Here is a 23,167-nt window from a genome sequence, read left to right as displayed (position 1 = left end):
ATTTATCCTATTTATCTTACTATGTATATCCGTATATAAATTATATTTATATGTCATTATTAATACACCAAAACAGATGTTATTTAATTTATGAATTTAAAACTATATTGAATCTATATTGTTATCTCATTATGTCCTAAATCATTATTTTTAATAAATACTGGATACGGGGGTACGATGAGATTGCAAGATGTACTATAGTAGGTGAACTGTAGATCCTTTGGAAAGCTTCAATTGCTCATTTCCTCAACCTTTCTTTGTAAATTTTTATAAAGCTCGCAATATTGTTCTTTTTTTCTTTCCTTTTTTCTTCCTTTTTTTAAATAATTAGTTAGTATGGGAAGGAATTATTAACTGACCCATGGTACATCGCTGGTGTCCCCCATACTTTTACCTGTACCTATACATATATGGACAACCTTCAAGTGTTTTGTTACAGTCAATGTATCTCTTAACCAAACGGAATCGTAAATGAACGAAACTGAGATTTTGAAGTTCAGTTGTTGAAGTATACATATATGTTGAATCATGTAAAAACTTGCTGTATTACGAAGTCTGTCTTACCTACCAAAATACTAAATGTGGAAGAACTTTCATTTTTCAAGAAAACTAGAAAATTTGTCTATTTCTTTAATACAGATTTAATACATTTGATATCTTATTTAATTACATGAAAGGCTTTGACATAAGAAATACAAAACACGAAATTAATTTCGCATAAAATGTTAATTATTAGAACTGATCATTTGTTACTGATATGTGAGTATAAAAATTGTTTCTAAATATGAGTATTAAATTATCACGAAAATTGATTTTGCACTTGAGGGTGACATTATAGTAAATTAAAATTTCTTGCTTAACAAATATCAAAGATCACAGTTAATGCCTTTTCATGAATATTAAAATAACGTTGAATAATCGAACATAAATTACTGATATTGACTTTACATATTGAATGTGCAGAGGTGTGCAGATGCTTTCCTCTGTCGTTTAATACAAATATCAGCCTGATGACGCCAAATCATGTATTTAATGAGATAACGTATATGATGTTATGCCCTTCCTGATGAATTATACGAATATTGACAGACGTTTACATGATTAGAGATAATGCTAAGCCTTAGTTTGTGAGATCTATCTATTTATTTTTAACTAATAGTTCATTTAAGTTGAAAGAACTTTCCTATTACTCTCTTTTCACCCACGTTTTTTATGCCAGAATGTGAATGAGATAGCGAGAATGTATTCCGAATTAAGGTAGAAAGAAGTGCTATTTAAGCAAGAGTTTCAGAAGTTAGTTTGAGGGCTTGTCTGCCTATTCCAGGCTTCGTTGTGCTGTGATTATTAGCGATTTGACGCTGTGACGTTGAGTGCTTCTAGCCATTTAGCTTTGTCTCTCCGATTTTCTACAAACCAAAGTCTTGCCTGCCCATTAAACTATCCTGTGAGCCGTTAGGCTATTCCACCACACCGTGAAATTACTGTTTGTTACATACTTCTGTAAAGCCAGAAGTGCTTGTCTTATTGTAACCCAAGTTGGGCCATTTGTTAATTTTAAGTTTGAATAAAAGGATCTTAGACACCCTTCTTCTGATTTCTGTTTTGTTTCACAAGGCTAAAAGATAATTTCCCGATAGTTCTTCTTTTAAAGTCTACCTTGTATGAATTTAGAAGTCAAACAACAAAAATCAGTGGTACATTTTCAAATTTTCAGAGGACTAGTTTCGATGGTTTTATCGAACCATCACCCTCAGCTGCAAAAGCGTATTTGCGCTTTTCAGCATTTCAGGAACTCAGAAGACGAGCTATTGCGTTTTTATAAAACACAATGCATAAGAATTGTGTAACAATGAATCATTTGTATGTTTAATTAAATTTGTCTAATATAAAGTAATACCAGTGAAGCAAAGCATAAAGGAATATTTAACAACCTCGGAAGCATCTCCAGAGAACAAAATATTTTTCACTCATGTTATATAAAATAATCAATAAAACAGTATTTGAAAATACACGAAAAAAGACAATTACTGTCGAAACATTGCTTGAGTACGTGCTAATCTATTACAACTTTTTGCACAATTTATGATCATTTTCAGACTAAGAAAATTTTATTAATTCGTAGTAAATGTGGTGTATTAAAGTTCTATATTGCGAAAACTGTTAACGAAGTTATTGTTGCTCTCAGCTCATATTCTTACAGGACTAAATCAACTTGAAGGCACTATTCTAGACTTCGACAATGCAACAAGTGACAGAAACGAGACCCTAGTTGATCTAATCTATGCAGTGATGAGTTATTATACATCTCACATTAGTTCGAGACCCTTCTCAGAAACAATTAGATATTTCCTACCGAAACATATGAATGGAAAATTGTGCACTCGCCGTGATTGTTGCCAAGAGTCTTTCACTTGCCACCTGGACGTGCGTTTCAATATGGGGCCGCTGCAGACAGCATAAGGTATAACAGAGCAAAGGAAACGTAAAAAATTAAATTTTAAATTAATGCCTAGATTTAAGTCACAGATCTGAACAAGCAATTGCAAGCTGGACGAGCAATTTGCTAACTCTTATACCATAAGAATACATGTGGTAGAAGGATATTCTGTATTACTAAAAATCTGCATAATAAGAGAAAGTAATTGTGGTACACTTTGAACTTAATTTGATACGAAATAATCTTCACGGAGCCCAGTAAGTATACTACGTATTCTTAATCAGAGATTCTTAACCAGAGGAATAAAAGAGATTTTTTTCTGTATCTACTTATTTCATTCTGAGGTTCTGTAAACCTGATAAATTGTTATAATAATTAGAAATTATTGTTTTTTCTCAAATGTTATTTCCTTTTACTAATTTTATTATGTAGTTTTCACGAAAATTTAAAGTAAATATATTACATATATCTAAGTCTCAAATTTAAAGAAATAAAAATATTTTTACTGGAAAGCATCTCGTGAAGCATGCATGAACTTATTGGGCGAAATGCAAGGAAGTCTATTTTCTTTTGCTGAAATATTTTTAAAACATTTTGTATTATCTGTTCTAGTCCAAAATCAAACGTGAATTCTACGTATTCTGCTTAATTGTTTAATTAGATTAATACCGGTTGCGACCGTTATTTTTTACTTTTTAAAAAATAAAAACATTCACACTAGAAGCTATTCTCACTAAAAATAAAATATAAACAACAGGAGCAAAGAAATAAAAAACAAGACAAATTTCATTTACACATACATCACGTTTCGAGAGCATTACGGCTAATGCTCTTTTGGGCTAAAAATATATAAAAAACACCATATTTTTAGAATTTCCAATAGACTGTCTCACACCTGGAAAGAAAAATATTTCATTTCGTACAATGCGTTGCCACTGCTAGGTTGGAAATAGTTGAAATTTTAATCTAAAATTCGTTAACGTTTAAAAAATATGAAATAGATTATGAGATATTTCTCCCGCCTTCTTAGCATACTTTCGTGGTGTAGTGGTCAGTACGCTCGGCGCGTATTCGAGAAGTTCGTGGTTTGAATCCCGGCGAGGGCATTTGCTCATTTTTCATGCCTTCTACTTCCAAAAAAATCCTAATGTCTCTACAATGTAATAAAACAAATTCGAAATTCAAAATTCAGGCTTCCAGGTGCCTACATTCGTCTGGAAGACTACGCTATTCAAAATTTGATGGCTCTAGGTATCGCTATTTTTTTCACATTGCGAGAAACATATGTACATTCATGCAGATTCTTCATTTTTTAATTGCTTTAAATACAATGCAAGGGGATAATATTTGATGGTAACAACTTGGAAAGTGCTACAGCCGTGTAGAATGATTCGAAGTAAAATGCCGTTTCCAGATTAATAGCCCTTCTGGATTAACGCCCATTCGGGATAAAAATAAATATTATTAACCCAGGTCTCAAATTTCAGAGGAATTTTAAATTTTATAATTTAAATTCTGTTAACAAAATAGTTATAAGTTTTTGTTTTCATAGAACAATTATTCTGCAGATTTCGAAATGTGGGATCATAAATTTCATTCTTCCATAGTTAAAATCATTTGAACTGTTCGCAACTAAATATCGATGTTTCTTTTGTTCTTGATACCTTTTAATAGTGATGGTTTACAAAATTAAAAATACGCCTTGTTGGTTCTAAAAGAATTAGTAATTAGTTTTTAAAGAAACGAAATTACTTGCGTGATAGTAGAAATGCACTATTTTTAATTTTAATCCCAATTTAATTTTTATGAGTTACAAGTGCGAATACCTAAATAATATTGGGATTGATTAGTGTTATGAATTGTCAACAAGTCGCATTTGAGGAAACACACTGTATTTTTAAGGTTTAGATTTCCAAATTTTTTATATCTACCAGAAGTCAGGGTTGTTTACTAGGCTAGTACTTCTTTTTTTTTTTCAGATCTGCTCATAATTCTGAGAAATCTGGCGACTCTTGTTCTGAAGGCTGTACATGTTCAAGAGAAGAGGAAAAAATCAGAGAAAATATTCCAGGTACGTTCTGTTTCATTCCTTTTCCACTAACGCTTCAATTTTTCTATGATATATATAGTATATATATATAACTTGGAAATACCCCTTTATAATACATGCTAGTGATTTTTGCACTTTTGCTAAATTTAATTTACTTTACAGTGAAATATTATAAGCATCTAATTGCTTCTTAAAATTACCGTGTTCTAAAAGTATTGCAAGCGGTATTTGATACATGAGTTTTCTTGGCTTTAAAACAAAATAATATAATGACTAATATAATGAAATCAGTAGCATTATTTTGAGAATAATTATGACGCTCGTGTTTGTAAAAATTACAACAAAATAATGGAATGATCATTAAAAAATAAATATTGGCCATATATTTCTAAATATAACATATATAAATTAATCAAGTTTTAGGCCAGTGTAGTTACATCATTATGGAAAAAACAATATTTTTCATGCCGGTGAAGATATCGATCGATGTTTGTAAATGTATACTGCAGAGTTGGCCAAATTTCATGTCAGCAAGAGCCGCACGTTTAAATTCAGGAATGTTCGAGAGTCGCATCTAGATTTTCTAAAAGCCAACAAGTTCATATTTACATCATTATAGAAGTAGTAGAGGAGATTTTAAATAGAAAGAAATCCCTGATAAATTTGTAAAAAGCGTCTAAACTAATTAATTACTTCTTTTTGGACACTGAATAGTTTTAGTTTCCATATTTCATACATATATTTTATATGCACGAGCCGCACTTTGGCCACCCCTGGTATAGTGTCTTTGCGGAATGAGGACGCTCTAAATATACGGCGAGCCGAAAGTCCGCTTGTGGGATTTGGTGGGAGAACATCGGATCACCTTTGGAGTGCTCTCCCTCGAAATTGGGGTAGAAAGTAGATGTCCAACATATATGAGACTCTGGCAATCATTCTTCATGAAATATGAACTCGAAAACAACAATAACAGGAGTTAGGGGAAGAAGATTCTACTCAATAAAGCATACGTGCAATATGTTTATTCAAAGGCTGTTGTTTTCAGCTCACGCAATGTTCAAGACCGAAAGACATAAATAATCTCATGGGTTACTCTCAGAATGTAAGATTCCCTTGCTATCATAAAGTACATATTCCTATGAAAACTTTCGTGAGCAAAATGGCTTAAACCGAAGAACCGATGATTATTGATTTGTAACGGGGAAATTAAACTGACTTTAATCTCAAAACTGCTAAATCATAATAATAAACAACGCATAAAGGATAAAAAAGGGCTTCTTTATACTAAATTAAAGAATCTCCTGATGAATGAATAGAGTGCATATTTTAGAAATAATGCAGATCCAAGGCATTTATAACTTTTCAAAATTGAAGAGGCAGCAAATAACCCGGAAGCTTCAGAATTCGTACCAAAGAAGAGAAGTGTTAAAGTCATAACTGTGCATTAAGGGACGCACTGTAGTTTGAAGTAGACAGATGTAAAAGAATTGTAAGAAAAGAAAACAAATGTTATAGTTTAACAGCAGGAAGAAATGAAACAGGGAATTTTAGACTTTAGTGAATGTCTTAATTTTTTTGTTTAATGTGTCTACCAATGTTTATTACTTTTACTGACTGACAAACTGAGACAATTATCTTAAGTCTGACTAAATAACTGAACGGTAAAAACGAAAAACCACGCCACTTCTCTTACTATTGCCAGAAGGTATATTAGTGAGAATATAAATCACTAAAGTCTCCAGAATTAATTTAAGTAAGAAATTTAAGGAAACTGAAAAATATTAATATTTATTTTTAAATAATGGCAATCAAATTATCCACATATTTTTGCATTTATATTTTCGCCTCATGCAGCTCAGAATATTCCATTTGTATTCAGTACCTTCCTTCAACATTCCTGGAAAATTTCCAAATGATGTGGAATATTCCTGACATATCACAGGAAATAATTTATGACTTTTGAGGCATATTCCTAGAATGTTCGAAGACTTCAAGACAATTCTAATTTGGAATATTTTTTAATCTTCTGGAAAAGAATGCCTCTAAAACATTTCAGATATATGTCATTGAAATGCTCTTCTGCATTGAAAAACACATCTTTCATATATTTCGAAATTTCATTTTTCGTGCAAATTTCCTTTCGAGAAAGAAACCCGACTCAAGCTGATGTCCCGAAAGCGTAGCTCAACCTAAAATATGCTGTAAAAGAGCTCTTAAAAGCCTCAAAAGATTAAGTTTTCTCAAAGCTAAACAAAGATCGTTCATTATCCAAACGAAAATAATGTACTGCAGATATATGCATAATAAAACTTGAATTAATTTATATATAAGCATCCCATAGAGATATCAGTGCAATCTTCACAAATAAGCACAAATAAGCAAGGCAAATTGCTTTAGGGTAGAAAATTTGAAAAAAATATTTATACTGTGTCACTCTTTAACATTCAAGTAAATCTATAAACGAAAATCCTCCATTTAAATTATTGTAAAAACTATATAATTTTTTACTTTATTAATTAAAAGTATTTTTGATTATAAGCGTAAGCTGTATCAGAACTTCTAATGAAGTTTTACCAAATAATATGCAAAACATTTATTAAAGAAAAGGGATTTATCTTATGATTCTATGTCATTTAATATATTTATCAGTTTATTGAATATATTCACAGGTATATTCATGTTTTTCTGGGAATTCCATTATAAGAATCTAAAACGCTACCACCGCTAAGTAAATATTCTTTCAAATTTCATTTTAATTTAGTCTGAATAAGAAATAAAACATTTTTAGGGAATATCGTGCGTTCTCAGAGAAATCTCCTATTTCTATTCTTATTATTATTTATTTGGATATTTACACTCAACTGACTTTAAACTCAAAACTACTAAATCGTATGACTTTTCCTTTCCTTCTTTATTTTTATTCTTGATAATTTATTTGGAACGTTTCATGCAATACTTGGTTTCTTTGTATTCTTTTGTATTCAATACTTGGTTTCTTTGTATTCTTGGTTTCTTTTGTATTCAATACTTGGTTTCTTTGTATTCAATACTTGGTTTCTTTGTATTCTTGGTTTCTTTTGTATTCAATACTTGGTTTCTTTGTATTCAATACTTGGTTTCTTTGTATTCAGTTATCATCTTGATATCAAAATTTCTTTTAACCTTCGCGTTGAAATCCTAATGGTATTGTGTCATTGTTCCAAATGTTAAAAATGAATGTGGATACTATGGGTATGTATATACAGGGTGTCCCGTAAATGTTGCGACAAACTTCTGTGGGAGGTAGGGCACATCATAAGGATTAAGAATTGCACAGCCCAAAAACGTCATTGCACGCCGCCAGGAGGTGTTGTACAGGAGAGTTAGGAAAGTGAGGGTTGCCTCATTCGAGCGGTACGAAACGCATGGAACGCTATACGAAGCTTGTGAACCTGTGGTTCCAACGTGATCGGGTGCCTGTTCATTTTGGACTGGATGTTTGTAGCCATTTGAACAGATCATTCCCGTATAGATGGATTGGGCTTGGTGGACCGATTCCCTGGTCCTCATTTTCACCGGATTTATCCAGCCTTGATTTATTTCTGTAAATAACCATCAGAAATATTATGTATCACGATCCTGTTGTGTCTGAAATGGATCTCGTGGCAAGACTCGCCTGCGCAGCAGCTACAATCAAAGAAACAGAAACTCCCGGTGCGTTTGAACATGTCCGGCAATCAACGGTCCATCGGTGTCAGGCATGTTTGCCGTCTGATGATGCAAACTTTGAGCATCTGTTCTATTATTCAAGCTGTCGTACACCATCTGTAGCCATGTACAATAAATGTTTCAAATTAATCACTCTCTTTTTTTCTTTCCCATCTTCTACCTCTGCTACCACTTACCCCTAACATTTCCGGGTATGGGTTCTTATACAATTCTTAATCCTTATGATACGCCCTACTTCCCCCAGAAGTTTGTCGCAACATTTAAGGGACACCCTATATATTTAATTTCGCAAATGGTTTACAGTTTTTTTTACGACTTTATCTACTACTTAAAGTCTCTGTTTAAAATATGTATTTTAGATAACAAAGATGGTGTTTATGCACTGTTTTAAAATTTACGAAGCACTGCAACTACCAATGAAATTCTTCACAGAACAGGATTTTTATTAACTCTTCGTTGCCAAATGTATATATGCTATTTGGAAAGTTTTTATTTTGAAAGAGTATTATTTTTTATTTCATATTAGCAGCTCATACAATACAGATCATGTCTGAATGACACTGAGATATGCTGAATCCTTATTAAGCCGGTAGGGAGAAGTGCAGCATTTAGGGTAAGTGGTACGTACGGAACTATCTGCTTCCCCTTAAAGCTCTCCCCATGGAACGAGAAAGCTATTAGAAACGAAATACAATGTGAATATTTTTCAACAAATTTATGCAAGTTATTTGTGATCTACGCTACTCACAAATTGCGCAATATTTTAGCTCTTAACTGCGTTCTTAGTTTAATGCAATCATTGAGAATTATTGAAAATTGTATTATTAAGAACCAGTTTAAATAAACACTAAAATTTACTTTTGAGCTCAGGAAATGCATTAGGACACAAGAATTCTAAATCCTTAAGTGTTTTGTTAATTCAAATATTTGCAACTGTTTACAAAGTTAAAAAGCAGTTTTTTATTTATTTAATTTAAATGTGAAACATCAATATGTTTTTCTAATATTAAATCACTGCCTTTTATTAATAGCAAGAACAATACACCTAGAAAACATAACCTATATTTTAAAAGACAATATATGAAATATTTTATTCCATATTATGAAAAACAGTGTCTTCTTTGGAGATGGATTTAAGAAAATCAACTGAGCATAATCAAAAATAAGAGATCAGTCAATTATTAAAAAAGGAACGAAAACTTTCTAATGACTGGATTGTGATATAAAAGCGAAATATAATATCAATGTTATTAAAATACATATTTAAAATTTCATAATCGTACACCATTTAATTATAAAGATCTTAAATTTTAAAATTACACTTTTGTCAAAATTTTACATTTTTTAGATATGTACGTTTAAGCAAAATTAATGCTAAGTTATCCATAAAAAGTAAGATATACGCTATATGCGGTTCTAGAGATTCTCACAAATCTTTCATCTCCAGTAAGCTGTTGATCTTCAGCTGAATAATGCTTATACAGGTAAGCGTGCACATCTAGAGGTATTTTTCACTGTCAATCAAACTTGTATGACTGTGAGCGGAAGATGATTACTGCAATCTGAAACAAAATTCACGTCATATATAAGACTTCATAGTTTGTGCTTAACTTATGTTAAAAATGAATTTGGATACTATGAGTATGTATATACAGGGTTTTCGATTACATAAATAATATCTGTCCACTTGTGTGCTGTATCCTGAGTATCGGCAGCTAATGAGACAGCTAATAGACCAGTGAGGTCGGTTATGATTCCCAGCGAATTACCAGTCAGCATCTTGCCGGCTGTTAAAATAATCATAAGTAAATAAATAATAAAATTCTTTATGTTTCAGCAGACTAAGCATTTGTTCCTAGGTATTTCTGTAGGTGCATGACCTGCAATTTTTAAGCAAGAGAAAAGCACTATTTTAAAACTTAAATATCAGTGTGTTTTAGTTTTCAAAAAAAAAAAAATTCTGCATTCTTGGTGTTAAATAACCAAGATGGATTCTTGGCTTAAATAACCTGTTTGAAACCGTTATCTTTATATAAGCAATATGATCCTAAATGTTTAAATATTTTTAAATTGTATTTTCCTTTTCTCATCCCCTGCAGTATGCATAAACAAAATTTTTAAAGAAGAAATCATACATTTTTTTTTAACCGTGTGATTTTAATTTATACTGTAAATGTTTCTAATCAACCTATTTTTGACAATATAAAATCTAACATGTACACCTATTATGTCGGCTGTCCTACCAGAATATATAAATGAGAGGCGTTTTAAATAAGGTAAGAACATTAAACGAAAGAACACGAAATGGTAACGCCCGCCATTGTACAAATAAAATACTCATCTTGGTTGCCCGCAATTTTGAACATCATTTTCCCTAGTTGGTGTTTTTCTCCTTTGTAGAATGTTAACAAAAGAGCGTGTTGGTTAAAATGAAACTTACAGCGCTTCTGCTATTTTTATTATTATCTCTTGTCTTATTTTAGAAGGTTACTGAAAATTCAATTTTAGTGCAAGTTTTTTTTTTCTTACTTTCTTCTGAATAAAAATATTATTGAATGAATGAGTATGAAAAAGCAAGCATGAGGTGATGAATATATAAATTAATACTTAGCGTAGATTCAATAACAGAGTGCGAATTAACTTATTTTCTTTGTTACTAGTAGATAAATTCAATGCAGAAAGTATATTGTGAATGCATGCTTTCCCCAGCAAAATAAATTTCAATACATAAAAAGGAGAAAAACAAAAAAAAAAAAAAAAATTAAAAATACCCGAGTGAGGCTTAAAAATATAAAAAATAAGGAAAAGCACAAAGATATTGATCAAAATTTCTAACGTAGATTGCAGAGAGAAATCTATGAACACGTTGAGAAAGAAGAATCTTTCGAAAGAACACTTCTCTACGCTTGATAAAACGTACCTGGACCCTAAAACAGTTTTTTTCTGCTGTTTTTGATATGAGGAAGGTAGGAAACTAGATTTAGGAGATCTGAACGCTGCACTTTCTTTTAAAGCTTTGCGTATACGAGCAGTTGTATTTCTATACTAAAATTTCTTTTAATAAAAGGTACAGAACGCTGGAAAAGCACTATAACTTTCTTATCGTCTTATTTCAATTGTCCTTGGTTGCAGTTTAAGAAATTTGTATCCTTTTAAAGTAAACAAAGTGCAACTTTAAAAAGTGTAAAAGAAAATATATCTTGTATCCATAAGACATTTAAATGTACTTTCGTTTAATTTACCGAGAACGGAACAATATTGAGGTATGAAGTTACAACATTTAAATACGATTTAATGACTTGCAGTACTTTGATTTATACCGTATGAAATATTTCAATACATAACTAATATAGATTCGCAATTGCTGCAAAATATAACATGTATACCTTTCTAAATGAAATTCCAGGATTAAAACTAGTATTCTCATTAATCTTAACACTATCATTGACTTATAGTTCGTAAGATTTCATGTATTGTATTTTTCGCTAATAGTTAATATCTCAATTGCTCTTTTCTGCAGTCGTTTCTCGTTTCAAAGAAGGAAACAAAAGTATCATTCGTTTTTTTATAATTCAAAACGGTATAATAAAAGCAAATCTTAGAAAAATAATGTTAAAAAATCTGAAAGCTTTCAGATTTTATATTACGCTCAAAGGGGCGTTTTTTGTATCTCGCACGCTGGAGATTAAAAAAAAAAAAGTGTTTTTCCTTACAGTACTGCTATTGCCTGTTTTAAAATCTTTGAATTTGTTAATAAAATTGGAAATTCAAAATTCGGGCTTCCATATTCGAATAAATTCAAAGACTTGTTGAAGTTTTACAAAATTTGAAATACACAATAAAATAATTAAAAACAGCCTATCTTTAGAATTCCCGAGAGACAGTTTTGCAAGCTGAAATAAAAAAAAAAAATGACACTATACGTTTTACCATTGCTGGCTTTGAAATTATTGAGTTTTTTAATAGAAAATTCGTTAAAAGTTTACAAAATATGAAATATAGAAAATGTACAATAAAACAAATTCCAAATTCTGAATTCCAGATATACCCGAACATGGTAGTCATTCACCCGAACTTATTCAAAATTTGATGGCTCTAGATACCGTTGCATTTTCACAGTGCAAAAAACATGCATACATTCATACAAATTCTTCATCATTTAATTTGTTTAAATGTAAAACATCGCAATAATATTTGGTGGCAACAATTTGAAAAGTGATTCGGAGTTTTATAGTGAATTCAACGCAAAATCGCGTTTTGAGATTAATAGCCCTTGTGGACTAACGCTTCTTTGGGCTAATAAAAAGAAAAGACAGTGACTTAGCATGAATTTTATTTTTGTCTTATTGCTACTGCGACACATATTCCAAGAGTCTTTTTTGTGGGGGGGGGATCTGCTGCCCTTTCTTTAAAATGGAAGTTTTGAAGAAGAGTAGTTAATAAAGGTCACAACAGTCATTTTCATTCCTTAAATGTTGATATTTGTTATGTAATTAAAATATTTCTTACGAAAAAACTGAGAATTTTAAACTACAGATTCAGCACCGAGGTTGAAAGAGTATACAGTTATATAGATTTAGCATTTCTGACAGTTTATATGCTTTCCTATAAAATATCCAATGCAAGTTTAAATACTTAAAAACTAAACCGTTTCATATCTTCATGATTCGAATTCACATTGTTATGTTCATTACGCATTTTTAAGGAGTCAGCTTCAAATTTTATAAAGGATATCATTTCACTCAATGCAGAACTGGTTACCACTAAAACGCAGCCTTTATTTTTATAGCTTCTTAAGTATGAGCTACAAAATCATGCATTTCGTCTACAAAATATGTGGAATAGTGGCTTAATTCGGTACACTCAAAATTTTTTAGTCCAAAGGGCCTTTTGTCCCTGAAGGACTATTGTTTTCGTTTTGCGATTTTGCGTCGGACTCCTATAAACGTCGGTTCACTTTTCAAACTGTTGCCACAAAATGTTAGAGTCCTGCATTATATTTGAAGAAATTAAATAATGAAAAATCTGCATAAATGATTGTCTATTTCTCGCATTGTGATAAAACAATGGTAGAGCCATCGAATTTTGAATGACGAAATCCTACTGCGAATATGGGCATCTGAAATCCCAAATTTGGAATTTGTTTTATTATAGATTTTATATTTTGTAAAACTTTAACGAATTTTTGATTTACAAACTCAATGCTTTAAAAGCGAGAAATGGCAACGTTATATAGAAAAAAAAATACTTTTATCTCCAGCTCGCGAGACTGTGTATATCGGAAATTCTAAAGATATGCTTAATTTAACATTATTTTGCGATATTGCTCTTGAACTGAATTTTATGGTTTAAGTGCAAAGAACATGATATTTAATAAATAAAGGTAACACTCAAAACGTTAAAAAAACGCCCCTTTGGACGTAATTTAAAATCTGAAAAATTTCAGATTTTTTTTTTTTTTTTTTTTTTACATAACTTTCACAGATACAATATTAAAAGTATTTTCATATCACCCATTTTCTACCTTATTTTGAGAATCTACGTCTAGGATTAATATTTAAGGAAATATGGCTCTTCGAAAACTTCCGTGGACTTTGTATAACGGCATAATTATCAAGTAACGGCAATTGTTAATTAGTTAATTAAGCAAGGCTGCGTGAGAATAGATAGTCATCGCTCTGTAGATATTGACAGATTTACAGTTGGTAAACAGTTATTAATATACTGCAATCATTTACAAAATCTGTAGTAATTATTAGTCCGGGTACGTTGTTATCTTGTGCGATGTCAAGGGGAAAACAAGTCCATTTTAAAAGTAGTTTTCATATTTTTTTTCTATTCATGCAAAATTAAATTTGAATTGCTATAACCCATGTTAATAGTAACCACCAAAACGGTATTGCTATCTTTAAATGTAAGGCTGTTACTATTAAAAAAAACCTACTTCTGAAATAGTAGTAAATCAAGTTCTAGAATTTAAATATATTCTACTTTTTTACTTCCCTTTTTTTCTTTTCGCAAATATATAATCCAAGGAAAATATTTATAAAATATTTTATCTGAATAAAGGGTTTTTCAGGATTCAGCATCTTTCGAAAGGTAGGCCATGAAATTTCATTTTAGTACGTTCTTGCCAAAAATACAAAAAGCAATTTGCGGTATTCCCGCAAATAAAGTCCCGTTTGACTTTTTTCCAAGCCTCTCGCGAGGAAACAAGCAAATATCAAAGTAAGAGGTTTGGAAAAAGCGTAAAGTATAAAAAAGGGGGGTTGATAAATTTTTCCTCTTATCAGCAAAATGCATAGCTTTTAGAAACGTTTTAATAACTAATACTTTTGCTTAAGTGAACGTTTTCAAAATCCATGGTACGATGGAAAATGAAATTGATCGTTTTTGCTTTTCAAAAAGTATTGAATAGCTTAGTGTTATTTTCTTTCTATGTATTGATCTTCCGAATTACTTAATGCTTTTCTTTCGGTCAGGAAATAATAAAAAAACTTTAAAAATTCCTTTGCGTGCGTTTAATGACCAGTGGTTATCAGAGGCAGTAACCACAATCGATTTCGTAAGAAATATCTCCAAGCTTAAGATATGGGATGTAGTTAATTTAAAAATAAATACCATTCAGTCTCTCTTAGAATGTCCTTGTGAAGGCATTTCTCCTCTTAGGCAAATAGTTCCCATATGCTTTTCTTCTTTTAATTAAAGAACATAATCATTATGGGTTTTATTGCTGAAGATATGCACCATTGAAAACTATCACTTGGCAATGAGCCTGCCTTTTAAAATTTCTTCACTCTTTATTGTGTGCCTGTTCAGTCCAAATTTGATATCAAATGCTGCTATAGAATAGAACAGGAGGCCATTTTTCGTATGTAAAAATAAAATGAAAATTTCTTGAAATACAAGTGCTTTAATGGCCGCAATGTACTAGCAGATTTCTTGATGTTTTACCTATTAATTGCAAAGGATATGGTATTTAAGCTTGGAAGACAGATCTCCATCCCCCCTATACATAAGTTAGGTATGCTGAATATTATTACAAAAGACATACGAAAACGAAGCGTAAAAAGCCATATTTCTTTTAACGTAATTATTTTTAGTTGTGTGGGACAACTGAACTTTTTATGTAGTACCATAAATTTTAATAACAAATTAAAATGTAATTTTCTACATACATAGTTTTCTATACAAGGTCTATGTAGAAAAAAGTGTGCAAATAACTCTCCCACACAGTACTCGACATACGTTTAGGCATCTTATGAATCGGTCCACTAGTAACTTAATTCGGAAAAGAAGTTTTCCTTCTGCTTCCCGAAATCAGTTTTGCACCGATTTTATGCAAATCGGCTTTGGGAACGAATTTGCATGATCTTTATGACACACAAACATCGCTTATTATGGCTTATATAGATTCACAGCAAATTTAAAAATGTCAAGCCAATTCTGATAACGCCTTGACTGATAATGATAAAACGGAAGAATAAGTCAGTTTTCTGTGATCAAGGTACTAAATTTGCAAGCATAACACGATACTGATGGCTGATCATATCTGTTTTTTCTCTAGTTACAATTTTTGCTGCTTTAAACCTTTATACCTACTCGTAGACACATTACTTATAGATTGTGTAAACGTGACGAACATCCATATGACTGACTGTATTGCTGCCTGCTACTCCAATGAACAATAAACAGATGTGTTTGGTCAAGATAAACCATCATCTTATGATAGAATGGTGCATTGCGCAACTCCCCATTTTGCGTTCACCGTGCATCTTACATCGCCACCTCTTTCTAATTCACTTCGTAACCAAATGGTCTGCGTATCGAACATAGAAGTCAAACTACGTAAACGTAAATTTTGAATGTGTATATAAATGAATATTTAATATAACACCTAAATATATTTTTAAGTATTAATACGAGTGTACCAAAAAGATACGGTTTTCAGAAAAGCAGTTATGGAAACTTGTTCTCTAATATACGGTCCATTTCGATAAATCTTTATGTCTCAGAATCAAAATCTAAGCCCATTTAGTATTAAACAGCGTCTTGTTTTAATAAAAACAACTTAAGTTTCAGAATAACTTTCTGATTCAAAATGACAATCCTTTATAAATTCAAATTAATAAATAATTTCCCTTTTATGCAAATTTAAGCAACATCTCCCACGATAAATTTATCACATCCTATGAATATTTTATTTTACATTAAAGCTTGTAGATACTAGATATGATTGCAGATTTACTTTAACGAGTCTGTTGAAAGGTGTCTTCTTTGTAATTTAAATAAAAAATTTTCTTAGTACAGAGGGTGGTTTTTGTTTTGTTTTGCTGTGTTTTATTTTGTTCTTTTCCCTTATGAAACCGAAATAAAAGGAATATCTCCAGCTAGAGCATTCATCAAAAGCACTTTTATTGTATAATTGGAAAGTAAATTCTAATGAATGCTTGAGTTCTTTTTTGTACAAACGCAATTATTTTAGCCCTTTAAAATATTTATATGTTGAAGTCTGGAAACATCAGCTATTTGGAATTCCTGAAGAACAAAAAACATTACCTGAATTTAGTTGGTAGTTTATTATTTTCATGTGCTCAGCGAAATTATATACGATGTTGAAAATTCAAGAAGAAAAACAACATTTGATGTCTTATAGAGAAAAATAAATTACAATAAAATGCATTACAGTATTTTCTAATATATCCAATCTGCTAATTCTAAGTAATTCTAAAATGCTCATGTACTGCTTTCATCCATATATTTATGAAACTGCAGACAGAATAAATTTATAACCGCACTGAGAAAAGAAACCAAGCAAAGCAAACTGAAATGAAATGAAACCCTAATTTAAAAGCATAGAAGGGGAATACGTCTTAGGACTTTTGGAATTAGATTTCTAATACTTAGTAGTTGCATTTTTAATCCAATTTCAGATGAAACTCTAATAATATTTACGAAGTAAGTGCATTAGAAGAATGTTAAATGCAATTTCGTGTTACATCCTTCAGTGAATGAATCAGAACATAAAATTTAGAAGGGCCAACAAGAATTAAAATTAAATAAATGGACAGAATTTGAAAATGGTTTCGTTTTATATATGTTTCTGAAAAGAATTTTGAAACAAAATTGCATATATCTGGTTTGCGATATTTTTGTGCTTCATTCGGCTATCATTTCAGTTATTAATTATTTTGAATAATAATTATTAGCTATTTGAAAGCGAAAGATAAGTATGTATTTTAATTCTAAATTATTCTAAATTAGGCTATAAAAGCGAAACTTTGCTTACTTTTAAGAAATTTAAAGAGCTACCTTTCTTGGTACCACCACTACATGATACCTCTCTTGGGTTCGCTTTTATCTATCCCGGATATTTCGAGGAATATTAAATCCAAATTTTGTTTAAAACAGGAGTTTTACAAACGAATTTTAATGCAAATTTAACATTTTTCTTTTCCTAAAATAGAACACTGTAACGACAGAAAAAGTTTGTTGTAATTTGGGCACATAATGAAGTTACGAATTTATTTCACATGCACGTTTAAAGATTATCAGATGGTACTTCATTGAAGTTCATATAATATTCAGACTGATACTTTTAAAAATATTGATTATATGGAATGCGTATCAGTATTAAAAATATGCGTTTTGTTTTAAATATGACTTTTATGTGTAAAATATATATCATAAAATTACCATCACAATTTCATCGTTTCAGAAAAAAGAAGTCAAAAATTAATGAAATTATAATACCAATAATTGACATGTTATTGTTGCATTTTCACTCTGTGTTTTTAATAGTGTATTATTTATTATTGCATCTAATGAGCCATTAATTCCCTTGATATTACTTTGAAGTTTCTGAACGGCAAAAAATTATATTATTGATACTGCATTTTTTATGTTTTTTTAAATGTTTCTGGTTAAAAATAGACACAAATTGAAGATACAGATGAGGAAACATTAGGCCCTCGAAGGATAAAGCTGCCCTAATACAAATAATAAAAATACAGAATATACATATACATAAAATGTGAGATGTATTCTTCAGAATTAAACTAAGGTAGAGCGACTGAGCAAATGTATTGAGACATAAGGAACTTTCAAATATTTACTGACAGAAGTTGAGCTACAAAGCGAAATATTTTTCAATGTTTTCGAAGTATCAAGCTAAATCTATTACGAGTAATAATATTAAATAGCACTCATGTATAAATGAGATATTTTAAACACATTTCCCTTAAATACGAAATTAAGGTAAAAAATGTATTGGGACACTGCAGTTCAAATGTTAAAAAGAAAGAATTCTAGTAGACATTTCTTGTAAAACATTAGAACAAGGATTTAAATGTGTAAAAGATATAATTAAAATTTAGAAGCTGCTTTGTCAACATGGGTCGAAGCAACAGATTCTTTTGTTGCAAGCAAACTTACAGTTTTAGTTGGAATAGTGTAAAATCGCTAAAGAAAATAGCTGAGCTATTGAGTTCAAAATAAAATCAATGGTTCAAGTTACTTTTGAAATACTGCAAATCGACTGCATCTTATAAAACATTTTTTAAAATGAAACCACAAACAAAGCATCTAAGAATGTTCACTAAATGCGAAGAAACATGGATCATAAGAATTATATATTACGAAATACTACTTATAATTCCAAATATTATTTTTATTTAGAAATATTAAAGTTAATTTGACTATATAAGCCAAAGACTATTCAGCAAATCTAGTAATGTGGAAACTGTTAGAAATATTTTTAAAAGATACAGCTTTTATGACTAAATAGCTAGAAGAAAATCATTTCTTAATAAAGCGCATCGAAGAGCATGATTACAGTTCACTAAGAATAAATAATAAAAGCCTTACAATGTTTTGGAATTCAGGCTGTACTTGTAGGTGAAAGTAAATTTAATGTTTTGCTTTTGATCAAAAGAAAAAAAAATAGTAGTAAACAAAAACCAATGGAAAACCAAACATGACAAAAAAAAACCAATAGTTAGTTTTAAATGAAAAATCTTATTTCTTCAATATAACATAGTACAGGTAACCAAATGGTCTTGGGCTATATGGTGGTGCTTGTGGCGTTTCAATTCGACATTTTAGTGAAGGCAAAATTGGTAATTTTATGCAGCTGAATATTTTAAAACAAAATATGAAATATACAAGTAGAACTAAAAATATGGACATATTTTCGAATTAAAACATTATCAAGATGAACAACCGAAGCATGATGTTCATATTTACAACTGGTGGACTTTGTATGCCTATCCCCATGCAATCAAAAAGCTTCGATTTAGTCCATGCTTAAGTCCTTCTGAGCATAATTAGGTTCACTTCCGTGACAAAATTAATGAAATTAATGAAGTCAGAATTTCTAACAGAAATGTACTTCAAACAAAACCCATCAAAAAATGGGAGAAAATGAAGCAAATCTGAATTAAAATCTTATGTAATACATAAACTCATTCAGACTCTTACAAGACTCATTGAATTCATGAAAAGAAAATGAATCCATCACCTTATTACAGCAAATTTTATATAGTTTTTTTAGTTTTTTGGGGGAGGGGGAGGGTAATGTGTTTGTGTTCCTTAGTATTTATTTTTTACCATTATTTCCTCGTTCCCATGTAGACCACAAGTGTAAAATTTAACATTTATTTTATTTTAATTTTTAATTCGATTTCCCTTAGCTCTAAGATATGGCACGAAATGAAAGTATTTCGTCTAAATTAAATATTTTTCTTTTCAAAAAATATCTGAAAGCTTATTCTGCCGCAGTACCTTTTTGGCTCATTTTGGCTCACTGTAATTAGCATTACAAAAATTCTTTACTTTTATTAAAACTTTAAACTGGACATTAAAACACTAAGAATTTAAATCTTGACATTAAAGAAACTTTCCCTGAAGCTTAGCATACACACAAACAAAATATTAAAATTTTAACAGACTTTAGAAATACTTGCCCTTCTCAATTACTGAATTTATTTTCTAATTTCCTCCAATCAATTTTCACGTATTGTTCCACAAGTAACCTCATGGATAAGGTTGTTGAACACCGATCGTTTGACTCGTGTTCAAATGCTGACAAAGGTCTAGCAGTAGAAGCTATTTTTCTGTTTTTTTCTTTTCTAGTAAAGTTTCACAGACTAGCTTCACAAGTAAAGTATATTTCTTATATCATGCGTTATATTTCTTGCACAGAGTTCAATTTTATCATTTTTCATCTCTGTGTAATATAGGATAAGCAAATAAATTATCTTCTGTAGTACATGCTTACCACAGTATCTCGTTTATCGTAACTAAATAGGAAGACACATTTCTATTATCTGTCATTTAATGAACAGCACATTGTTCCCAGCTACAGATACGTTGATGTATTTTTAAATAGCTTAAGGCGAATGTGTATATTAAGCAATTTCTCCCTTTCTCACGAAAATTAACGTAAATTCTCAAAAATCTCTCGTCAAGAAATCTAAAAAGAAATTCAACTAACTCTAATTAAATCGCTAACTCTCAGAGTCAACTAACTCGTTATAGCTCTGGGAGCCATATTTATGTAGTGTTGCACGAGAACAGATATGGTATAGTGCAAGCTTCTGGAAGCTTCGGAAAAAAAAGCGCGCAGAGATTCGGAAATGAGTTTCTCGGATCTCGAAAAATAGGCAAATATCGCCAATGTGGCGATGAAAATTGTCACCAAGGCGCATATTTGCTGATATTTTGGTTTTTGCTTTGTGCTATCTTTGGAATTTAAAACTTGTGGGACTCAGAACTGAAAGATCCATATTTCTGTAAATGAAATAAATAGTTATATACCAAATATACGGCCACAAATTCAAATACAAAATAAATCCTAAAACAATTATCCTAAAATAACAAACATACAAATAACTGAAAAAAATGCCATATTCATAACAGTGCACAAAAGCAACGATACAATGAAACGGGAAGTAAATACAGATACTTACAATAATATGAACGGGCTAAGATACGTCGCTTTGTTGAATGAAATAAATAAAGCATTTCGAAAAAGCAACGCAATATTTTCCTGTAAACAAGGCATACATTATTTAAGTAAAATATGGAATTAATAAATAAATTTTAGGTGTATTTCTAAATACTTTTATTATGTATTCAGAGATTTGATGCTTTCAGTTTGGATAGCTTTGCAAAATTTAGAGAGGATTTTGATTACCAATCCAGTCGAGTGACATAATTCATCAATGATCAAGAATACTTATAACTTATATTTAGGTGCTAGTTTAGTAGACGGACGCAACTGTTAGCAGTATTTTTACAGTTAACAGCGACTTTTTGTGGCGCAATTGTTAGAGGGTCTTTGCAGTCGTCTGCCATCTTCAAGAACACCATTAATCATAGCAAAATATTCTAAACTTTAAAAATACGCGATATCGTTGAAAATAGTGTAATAATTTTTTATTGAAAACGTCGCTTTTCGAGATAGCATGCGATTGTAAATAAGTACATTTACTAATATTAAATAAAATGGTAAAATAAGTTAAATTATTACTTTTATAGCAAATATAGAGAATAAAAACATTCCTCCAACGTTTAATAAGCTTAAAATATTTTTGAATTGAAACACTTCAAAATAAAGTAATTTTATGTAATACATGTGTTTAAGTGTGAAACATCTGTGGCAATAAAACGTAGCCATTGTTGAAAATAGTGTATTAATTTTTTGTAGAAAAAATTAAATATACATATACAAAGTAATAGAAGAGTATGTACTTACGTGTCTGTCGAGTGTCTAATAACTTTTAAGCGTATATTGGTAACCACCACCATTTAAAAAAAATCGAAATTATAATTTAGATTTCAATGAAAAACATTTTTAAAATAAAAAGGCAAGGGCTAGAATAAAAACCGTGAAAATACCACTGATCTGTAGGCTGGAGGAAACTTCTTCTTTATGTTTTAGTTGATTTTGATCCGCAGCTAAAAAGGGTTGCGGACGCCTGATATACATATTGCAATAGTATATGCTAGCAATAAAAAACTTTCATCTATCTTGAGTATCAATTTTAATCATGGGAAAGGAAATCCATTTTAGAGTAGTTATGATTAAAATTCTGTAATAAGATATTTTTTTTTTCATTTAGATGTGGTTGTCTTCAGTGAAAAGGCAAAATCTGAAGAAGAAGACAGGATGAAAGCATCTTATTCTCCCAAGAGCTCATACTGGAATCCAATCACTTTAAGCTCAGAGCAAGAAATGTTACCTCAAGCAAAGATGAAGGCATGTTTCTAAGAGCTCTTATTCATCCTTTAGTATTCACTTTCATACTAAGGAAAGCTTGAATTTAAAGAAAGATTTGGCTGTCAGATGAAATGAACAGAATCCGAGCATCTGCAGATTTTATATTCAAAAACTACGCGTCATTAAACAAATTGAAACTGCAGTTATTTCTTATAGTTTTAGAATAAAATCTGATATTTTGTGGACGCACTGAGTATGATGTTTTAGTTTTAACTGCTTTGCCGAAAATATGCACTAAGTGCTTCAGATTGATCATAAATTATTTTTTTAAAATATGTTTCAAATATTAAGTCAAAATACGTTTTGTTATATATTTTAACTTTTTGAATGCATTTAATTTCATTGCTACTAAAGTTCTAATATTTTTCTAAAGCAAATAGCTCTTTGTTGTTTTACAGTCATCTAAAAACCTAAGAATATTAAGCTACTTCGGTTCTTAAGTCATCTAAAATGTTTCAATTGTGGTTACTGTATGCATTAATTAAATGTTTCGCTTAATTAAATTAGAGGACTACCAGCCCTTTTGGAAAAGATTCGATATTTTATTTGAAAACATATATTGATATAAAACTAGATAAGTTTACTTTAACTGTTACCGTATCCGAAAAACTATTTCATGCTTCTCTGTCTGTTGAAATGAAACGGATATTGAAAATTAAAGACTCATTAAAATTGCAACACCAGGAAGGAA

The 23,167-nt window shown here is 30.5% G+C and overlaps 1 protein-coding gene across 1 annotated transcript in view; it reads left to right on the top strand.

Moving 5' to 3' along the window:
• LOC118181355 (kin of IRRE-like protein 3) overlaps nt 1-22,679 on the top strand; it is an 832,813-nt gene extending 810,134 nt beyond the window's left edge. Inside the window, exons 11-12 of the mRNA XM_085813987.1 lie at nt 4,417-4,508; nt 22,319-22,679. Coding sequence (XP_085670113.1) covers nt 4,417-4,508; nt 22,319-22,467 — 241 coding nt within the window. The 3' untranslated portion in view covers nt 22,468-22,679. The remainder of the gene's footprint in view (nt 1-4,416; nt 4,509-22,318) is intronic.
• Nucleotides 22,680-23,167: the final 488 nt, after the last annotated feature.

The sequence above is a fragment of the Stegodyphus dumicola genome, chromosome 3, assembly GCF_044657685.1.
Source record: "Stegodyphus dumicola isolate Sdum_Otavi_A_Nest chromosome 3, ASM4465768v1".
Classification (NCBI taxonomy): Eukaryota; Metazoa; Arthropoda; class Arachnida; order Araneae; family Eresidae; genus Stegodyphus; species Stegodyphus dumicola.
This window is presented reverse-complemented; position numbering and strand designations above follow the sequence as displayed.